The sequence below is a fragment of the Thermobia domestica genome, chromosome 5 (genome assembly GCF_964235325.1).
Source record: "Thermobia domestica chromosome 5, izTheDome1.hap1.1, whole genome shotgun sequence".
Taxonomy (NCBI): Eukaryota; Metazoa; Arthropoda; class Insecta; order Zygentoma; family Lepismatidae; genus Thermobia; species Thermobia domestica.
In genome coordinates, this window is record NC_137458.1 from 94,524,449 (window position 1) to 94,534,185 (window position 9,737).

At 34.3% G+C, this 9,737-nt stretch overlaps 1 protein-coding gene across 5 annotated transcripts in view; it reads right to left on the minus strand.

Moving 5' to 3' along the window:
• The window catches only part of GABPI (zinc finger DHHC-type palmitoyltransferase GABPI), a 44,869-nt gene extending 36,802 nt beyond the window's left edge, over positions 1–8,067 (minus strand). Inside the window, exons 1-2 of one of the 5 annotated variants that reach the window (XM_081758831.1) lie at positions 7,983–8,067; positions 1,287–1,407 (exon numbers count right to left, since the gene is read on the minus strand). In XM_081758831.1, coding sequence (XP_081614957.1) covers positions 1,287–1,306 — 20 coding nt within the window. In that variant the 5' untranslated portion in view covers positions 1,307–1,407; positions 7,983–8,067. The other 4 variants (XM_081758834.1, XM_081758832.1, XM_081758833.1 and 1 more) reach the window with 4 other exon arrangements.
• Positions 8,068–9,737: the final 1,670 nt, after the last annotated feature.

The window sequence follows — 9,737 nt, forward strand, 5'->3', positions numbered from 1 at the left end:
GCGCTGCTCTCTTTTAATCTCACTTATAGTTACTATAAAATTCAGAGATAAATGTCCCATTGAAAACTAATGTTTCCCTTTACGATACTCTTCGGTTTTCAATAATACAAACTAATCCAGTATGGACTACACAGCATATTACCAGATACTGGATGTAGAATTGAAGACAAAGAAACCAGATACTTCGACATTTTATAACATCTGGAAATAAAAGGTTTTAAAAATGCTGGAAATAAAAGGTTTTAAAAATGCTGGACTAGTTTACTTTTCGGAAACTAGATCACAAGCAAAAACACAGAACTTCAGCAATATCTCATTTTCTGTCTCTTAATCTTTCGTTAGTTTTTCCAAATTCCAGTAAAGGGTCAAGCTCGTGCCAAATGGCCTTTTTGGTGGACAAACATCACATGCGTAGGATTTCTCAGAGTTCTTCCATTTCCTCCCATTTTCTTCATTCTACCACTTCATTTATTCTCATCATTACCGTCTCCTTTACCCTACATGGCATAAACGTGGGACGTAACACTCAAATATTTCACTGTCATTTCTAGGAAGAGATTTGTAAATGACATTCTCAGTTATTTGCACGCTTAAAAGAATGCAAAAAATGCACTGGACTCCCATAGCACTAGGCCACAATATAAGTGTGAAAATAAATCATTGTGTTCCTATCATAAAAATGAAAAGTCACTTCATGAACTGCGTAATGCCAATTTCCCGTTTCTTGACACCATTACGAATTTAGTCCTTAACGAAAAGCTTCATACGGGCATACTCAAAATCAGTTACTTATCAGGTTGCTTGGACAATCTATAAAAAGTTAAAATTAATACATTAAAAAAAAGTCAACATTGATAAAAGAAAGTATTAAGTTATCATTTTTTTTCTATACAACATATATTTTCATTGATGAACATCATGTTGAGTGCCAGATTATAATTTTGCTTTTACTCGATTAAAAGACTAAGGAATGGTCCAATTTACAACGACTGGAATAAGTGTATATGAAAAGTCCCCAAATGTCATTGAAAAATTAACGAGTTCAATTAGTGCAAGGGTACATATGGATAGAGCATTCAGAACTGCAAAATAGAGCATCTTAGAGAATATTATTTTCTACTCCGTAAATCTATTCGTAAAAAAAAATATTCCCATCTTAGGAAAAACTCTACAAGTGCCCACTTTCTTTATTCAAATTTAAGCGATAACTTTAGTTTTAGTTTCTTCATTACTCATTGAAATAGTAAAACGAAATATTTAAGTCAACTAAATGTACGAATACCTACGTGCAACAGCTTTCCACCATTTGACAGCAATCTTGTTTCAGGATATTACAGAATTTATTCGTCACCTTACACCTTTATGTTTAGAAGTACCAATTCAAGAAGACCTGTCCATTATACGTATCTGTAATAATAACACGAAATTATGAACCCTAGATAACGAGTTAATGCATATTTCAAAACTTAAATGCCAAAAGGTACGATCTTTTATTAAAATAATAATAATATCTACCAAGTTATTCGCTGAATTTTACAGCGTTCTTTCGCGATTTTCACTTTTTTTTTTTTTTAATGAAATCTTCGTATTTTAAAATGATATAATATAAAATAGGCTTCTGTTTGTGACGTCAAGCACTACATTAGTAAATCGTATGACATTACAACTTGGAGATTTTACAAATATTCGAAAACTGATTCCCAACCTCCTAGTGGACCATGAAGAGCAAGCAAAAAGGAACGCAAGCTACTGACAGAAATAAACTATACTCGTAACTACAAATATTACGAATGTTGTAACACAGGCGTTAAAGTAGATACCGTACAAACACAAAGTAATTATTGAGTAAGAACTGTTGTTTCTTTAAGAACAAAGTCAGTAAAAAAATAATCCAGTACTATAATGGTATGCAGAAGTCTTGCTGGAAATAAATATAGATTAGACTAGGATTATTATTATTGCTGAAGATTTGAAAATTCAATGTTACATCTGAAATCGCAAAAGGGGTCAGTCAAAAAGCTTGTATAATCACAAACGGGAAGGAGAAAGCGTGAGGTATACAGGGCTTACGAAGGGGGGGGGGGGGGGGCAATAAACGAGGTTGGGAACTACTGTTTTAAAAACACAAGCAGTGTCTCACTTGGACAATACCGTTTCTTCTCTTGCAGAAAATTTTCCACATAAAATAGCATCTACACAAAATTTAGAGGGAAATTTTGAATCGATTGTCCTAGATTTTGATATCTTTTGTAAGCTTGATATAATTAAGTCGTTTTTAATCTCATTAGAATAACTATTCTAGATTTTTCCTATTTTTGTAATATGAGTACTGAGTGGAGGATTCTAATCGGTGTAAGCTCTGACTGTGGACGTACTAAATACTATGCCTAATAGAAACAATTTTGCTCTGATTTTGGACTTATACATCAAAATGAATTACGTTTGTTTCTTCCATTTAAGCATTACATGAAGACCAACTGGGTTGTGAGAAAAGGATCCTTTGATGAGCATAATTTATTTTGATTATCTTAAAAATGTACTTTTGCGGAGTAAGAGACATGAAGATACTCTATAGAAAATTTTTAACTCACACATTATCTGAATACCTTATGTAAATATAGTGCACTTGCTCCCTAACGCTTGTAACAGGACCTATTGATAATATTCATAACTTGTATAGTTTTGAGAAGAATACTGTTTATGTGATCAGTCTAATTAAGCATAAAATTTAAGGTTATGCCTAGGCATTTAATACAATTATTTTATCCAATTACAGTGTCTAATCCTACTTTAATTTTAATAGGATGAATTAAGCTTATTCTGGTAAAAACTATAAGGTTTGTCTTGTCTAAATCTATAGAGATTATTGTTGTCGGCACCATGCACAAATATCTTGCATAGCTTTTTGCAGAACTGTAGTGCCATTTTTACTTAAGAGTGAAGATAGGAAAGGATATGGTTTATAGTCCCCCCCACATATCGTGATCGTAATAATAATAATTATAATAATAATAATTATATATATATATATATATATATATATATATATATATATATATATATATATATATATAACGAATTCAACGGGATTACACGTCTCATGGCTCCCTACATACTGGAAAATTGGTATTTAGAGTCTGTTCATCCCGATGTAAATGTGTTAACTCGCCTAAAGACAGTACCGTTTAACTTATCCGCACCAAATTTTAAACCTAAGGTTTTTATAAGACTCCCCATAGAAGTTTTTCGAACTTTCTCTCTACTCCCAAAATTAAGAGTAGTTTACTGAAGGGTGAAAACTGAAAATTCCCCAAAACGACTCTAACAACTTTAAATTTTGTAAGTCCTTTATTAACAACCCTTACTATGGTATAAAACATTTTTGTGGGAAAAATTCAGAATGGGAAGTTTACTTTTTGGGGTGAGCATTTTTTAAATTATTTTCTCAAAAACGACTCAAACGATTTTGTTTATATTTCATAATTTAATATTTTGTTAATAGCCTGACGATATGATATAATTCATATGTCCTGAAAGTATTCATAAGGACTAGTTTACTCTTGGGAGTGTGTTTTCCGGATCATTTTCTCACAAGAGAGACAGACGTTTTTGTTCATATTTTATAAACTAGTATTTCATTATTAACCTGACAACATGGCAGAAATGATTTATTGTGAAAAAAAAAAGGGGGCAGTTCACTCTTGGGAGTGAATTTTTTATGAGCGATCTTCTCAAAAGTGACTGAGGCATTGTGTTCATATTTCATAAATAAATATTTCATTACTAACCTACGAATATGGCATAAATCACTTATCTAAACAATACACAAAGGAAATTTTATATTTGGGAGTGAGTGTAAAAATGGCCGATTTTCTCAAAAACGACTCAGGTGATTTTCTCCATATTTTTTAAATAAATATTTCATTAATAACGTAATAATGTGGCATCACTTATTTCTCATAAAAAGAATCCTCAAGGAGCTCACTCTTGATTTTTTTTTTCGATTTTCTTAAAAACATCAGTTTATTATGTTCAAATTTCTTAAACAAATTTTTCATTGAAAACAGCGTAACACACGATATTTCATTTCTCATGAATTAACAATGATAATTTACTGTTTTGATGAGTTCCTTTCCGGACATTTTGTCTTCCTTTTAAAAACGACTCAGACGATTTTCATGCATAAATACATATTTCATTAGTAACCTAAAATACTGCGTAATTTATTTCTTACGAAAATATCCACCAAGAGTAGTTTATTTTTGGAGATGAGATTTCTTCAGTTGAAATTTCCTTCGAAACACCTATAATTTTGTTCATATTTCACTAATAAATGTTTCCGTTACAACTGCAGCACAACGTGATTTAGTTCAAGAAATTGGAGCAACAAAGTTTAGTGCTGTGACCCGTACCTTATTATCTGTATGTTAAAAAAATCAAAAGAAAAATGAAGACAGACAGAGACAGGAGGGAGCGAGAGAGATCATCTGCATATTGAAAAACAAAATTCAAATATTTTCCGTTTTTTTTTTTCCTTTCTGTCTGTCAAATTCTGCTACGTAGTAAGTGTTGCTGAGGGGTTAAGGGAACTTGCCCTCCCATCAAGTATATAATTTAGTTTATACTTTACATTAATTGTTGTCCTTGGTATGTAATTTTTGTTTATTTTATTGTTGGGAGGCTTGCTCCCTTAAGTGTATAATTTAACAGGTGATTACTAGTTCATATTTAGTGTCTTAATTGTGTGTTTTTGTACTCTGCCTTTTGTGCATCATGCCACTTGCTTGTGTCCTTCCTGCTGGTCTATTGGCTAGTACCTGCACTTCTTAGGAATCGGGTTATACGGTAGTCTTAGTGTTGTTTCACTCTGTAATTATATTATATATTGTATGTTTCTAGACAGCACAGGAGAAACAGTATAAATAAAAAAAAAAAAAAAAAAACAGGTTTTCAGGAGGCGATTTTTTTATGTTACCAAGCATAAGTATAAATCACTCAAACTAACAGTACCAAGACGCGATTATTCAACTCATGTTTAGAATTGATTTATACCAAGTTAAACCGGGGATGGAGCATGACACACAGATCTCCAATTATGACTTATCTCATTTTGGCCAATTTCTGACTTATACTGTTCCTCTCGCGCAGTCTACATTAAAAGCTTTGATTAATTTTAGACTATGCTGAGAGAATAAATTGTCGCGGTAGGAGATTTACTAAGATATCTAACAAGGAACGTTAAAAATAATTACAGAAAGAATTACAGCACGAGCCATCACGATCTCTAACCGATTTCATTCATTGAATGAATTGAATCCTAAGGACCTGGTTCTTCGGAACAGTTCCTTAGGAATCGATTTACTGAAAAGGAAATGCCTGAAGTAAAGGACTTGTCTTCATGGTAAATATAATTAAATGCTTCCCCTAACGTCCTGTCCACTCTAAGTTTGGAAATCACTAAAACGGCAAGCCTATACGGGCATATACACGTAGCTCAGTTTTTAAGTGATGGCATTTCCTTATCATTTCCTACTAACTGCACTGTAACAACTGGAATGCAGTTAGTATTAACTCAGCCTTCCTTTACGCTTAAAACTACCAACTTTTTGTTCTATTTCGTATTATTCATCAGCATTCAGTATTATTATTATTCGTGCAGGTAAAACTTAAGAACATTACATTTTACAAGACTTAGAGAAAAATTGAACACACTGTATATAAAGATATATTTCTAAGGAGCAAATTTCTGCAAGTGACTGATTTAAATAGTAAATAATACAGCTGTACTTTATGTTTGCATGAGTACGGTTACAAGTGGTATACGACAGTCAAAATAAGCATAAGTGAGCATGAAAAAGGGCTATTTAAGATATCATTTTCCGCCAGCATAATTTTATTTCACAGTGCACAAAAGCTGTTGTTATTTTACAAGTGTAGCGTTACTAGTGAGATATGCCTAATTACAAGCGATAAAGAAACTCATATCACTACGAAAAACCACATTCACTGGTCGAAGTGAGGCGGTATGTGGTGGTATGCCATACCGCCTCTGGTTTTTCAGTGATGAAGGCGTACCGACTCTGGTTTTTCAATGATTAAAACATACCGTCAGTGGAAAGTAGATGCTAAATACGTTTAATAAATCCATTTTTATACATAGTAATTGACGAATAGCTTCGCACTTAAAAGGATTTTATTTGTTATGTAGAAATAATCTGTAAGTCGACAACAAGTTCAGTTCCTACTTTTTGTTTTTAAAATGAGGTGTCGTCAAAAAAGTTCACCTAGTTTATATTTTGATGTGCTATATTGAATTCTTTTCTTTGCTATGTATGTATGTATGTATATGCGTGTGTGTGTGTGTGTCTTCTTGCCATAATGCATATAAATGCCGTTTTGAGCATAGGTGGATTTAGGGGTTGTTTGCTTGGGGGTGGACCTTCCGGGGGTTTAGAATACGCTACAGTCAGTGAGGGACCTGGAGTTTTCCCGCAGGAAATTGTTAATATCCTCATTCGGTTTTTGAGCATTTACGTGTATAATCCTCTATAATACGTTCCCCCCCCCCCCAGAAAGCTGTAGGCAGGGGATCAAAGTCTCTCCATACTCCCCCCCCCCTTACTACAGAGAAGCTCTCCAATGCTTTTCAGTCATTATGTAAATAGAAATGCCATCTTTTAGGCAACATACCCTCACTGCATTTCAACATTTAGATAGCCGGTATGTCCAGTCAAAATCGTAATAAATCATACCGCCTCTGCTTTTTTTCCACTTCGAACACTGCCCACACTAAGGTACTTCTAAATGAAACATACAAGAAGCCTCATTGCAGAACATGCCGCGATCTGCGATGTGATCGCAGAAAATTTGCCGCGTCTGTGCAGAAAAATTGCCAGAGGAAAAATAAATAGCCAACAGAAAAATATAAAAGTATGTCTGATATGTGTAGATGTCTTAAATGCACGGACGACTCGCATAAATAAAGTTTAAACTGTTTTTTACATCGTGTAAAGCGTATTTTATTAATCACAAGTGTTTCTTCCGCAGAAAATTTTTGACTAACAAAAGCTCATCGTAGAAAGATAAAGAAAGTTCTGCCATCGGGACAAGAAGTAACTTACCACATAATTCGTAACGAAAAAAAACTGTTCGGCAGATATGGCATGTACTAACACGGGAACACTTGTTCCCACTATCTCGTTTACACACATAAGCTCTCCCACTAACGTGCACTTTCCATAAAGAAGCTGCATGGAACCTCCAGCTTCGCCCTGCCCTGACTGTTAAATAGCAATAGTGCTTTTCAATAGCACATAGCTTTTTTTTTTGTGCAGTGTAGTTTTTTTGGCATATATACGGCGTTGTATTTATGAAATCAATGAAAGAAGTATAACTTATCAACAATTATTTCGAATGGTGTTCCGAAACAGGTTGCACGTGATTAAGTGATTTCACTATGCTACTACTACCCTACAGATATGCCGCATGCATAAATTACAAACTTACACAATAGGGCTATTGTCTCTTTCTGAGACATGTGTTCAGTTTCAGGGGCCAGCCGTTTTTTGAGAAAAAAAAGTTAAAATTACGCTAATTTTTTGGTTGCCTTCGGGTTGGGTTTGGTTATGTAGTTTTGGTCCCCACATCTAAACGTAACCTGTTTTTGATACAACATCCTATTCGTACTTTCTTTTCTAATTTTGGTAACTCAAATCTCAACCACCGCTACAAATGTTTGTATCCTACAGATACTTTGCCAATTAACCTACCCAGGTATGTACAGAATACGTAAACGCTAATTGCGGTATTTATACTGCATTGAAAATGCTGCATGATTTTTTTTTTAACTTATCAAGGGATGGGATCTACAAGCGTGGAAGTATCTTCCTAATCTCACTCTGTGTTATAAAATGCTAAACTTCTTTAAATCTTTTGTAACTCAATATAGTTTCAGCTACATCATATTAGCGTACTTTACTCACACCTATTACCACAGATACTTCCCCCAAGGCACCATGTTTATAAAACAATTGAAGCACGTAGCGCTCCCAATCAGAGTTGCCAATATTATATCAGTCTGCCCCACTGTAATAATACAGAGTGACCCAAAAGTAGTATACAGACCAGCAATGGTCAAGTATGAGATTTTAATTTAAGATAACGGATTTATTTGCTTTGGTTTGTTTCGAGCTGTACAGTATTTATTCTATGGGCTGCCCCATACTATAGCCCAAAGTAAGCTACCTTTTTTAAAATTATACTCACTATTATTACCAGTGATCCTTTCAGCGTTTGGAACGGAGATAATTTTCCCCGGGCGAATCACCGATCATACCACTATTTTTGCAATTATACTTTAACAATGGAATCCGTAGGGCTACTGCCGCATTCACCAAGCTCTCTATTGAATTCTGTCTTTAGCCAACTGAATCCAGTTTCTACTTTATATTTATATTTCTGCAAGAGTAATATTGTATCCCCCCCTGCCATCTAAGTTTACGTCTTCCTAGTGGCCGTTTAACGATTGGACCTCCAGTTGAAACTTTGAAAGCCACAGACTTGAAGCGTTCCTATTTTTTTTCATTCTGGCTACATGACAGCCCACTTGAACCTCCTGGACTTGATGACCCTAAATATTTGGTAAAGTATAAATTATGCAGTCATTAGTAAAGCATAAATTATGGAGACCTAGGTGCAGATGGGAGGACAATATTAAGATGGATCTCACAGAAATAGGAATACAAAGTAGAAACTGGATCCAGTTGGCTAAGGATAGAAGTCAGTGGAGAGCTTTTGTGAACGCGGCATTGAACCTCTGGGTTCCATAGGCCATAGAATTAGTTAGTTAGTTATAAATTATACAGTTCCTCGTTATGAGTTTTCGCCATTCCCCATTCCCGTTCCTCTTGTGTCTGAATATTCATCTTAGGTTCTTGTTCTCAAATACTTTCAGTCCACGTTTTTTCCTTAGAGTAAGTGACCTGTTTCGCTACCCGTTTTATAGGCCTATATTTTTTAAGCTTCAAATTTCTCGACAGAATTCTCTATGAAATAGATTTTGAACGGAATAATAAGTCGAATTTCCTACTTTTAGTCGACATTTTGATTTCTTCGTGAATATGGTTTTGATCTGTTAATATTGATCCTAGATATTTGAAAGTATTCACTTTATCAAAAGCATTATATGATATTTTAACATGTCCATAATTAGCAGTATTACGGCCCCGACGAACTTCCATGTATTTAGTTAGTTTTCTCTGCGTTTACTTCTGAACCTTTGTCCCTCCAAGTGTTTAATAAGGCCTTGTAACCGCTTTCCAGATCTGCTCCTGTCGTTTAGTCATTGAGTATTCTTGAAAAATTGTGCCTTACCTGGTTAAGATATTGAAGAACATCTCCGAGAAGGAATTACAGAACTCTTCTCTGGTCGTTCTCAGTTCTCGACAATAGAACTAGCACAGAGCATCGAGAGGTTCGGATGTCTCGTCACAAAATCCTTGTGGACATCCAGAGGATTGCTCAGACTATAATACGCAGAGACATCATTAACATATGAAACGAAAACACGTTGCATAAAAGAATAATATACTTATTTATTAGATGCACTATTAAAAAAGAAAATAATTATGCAGAAGAAAATGATCACGACACGAAACACTTATATAGATGCGGATAATTCACTACTTTGATAAGCACTAAAAATAAATACACTAAAACACACTTCACATCTCATTAAC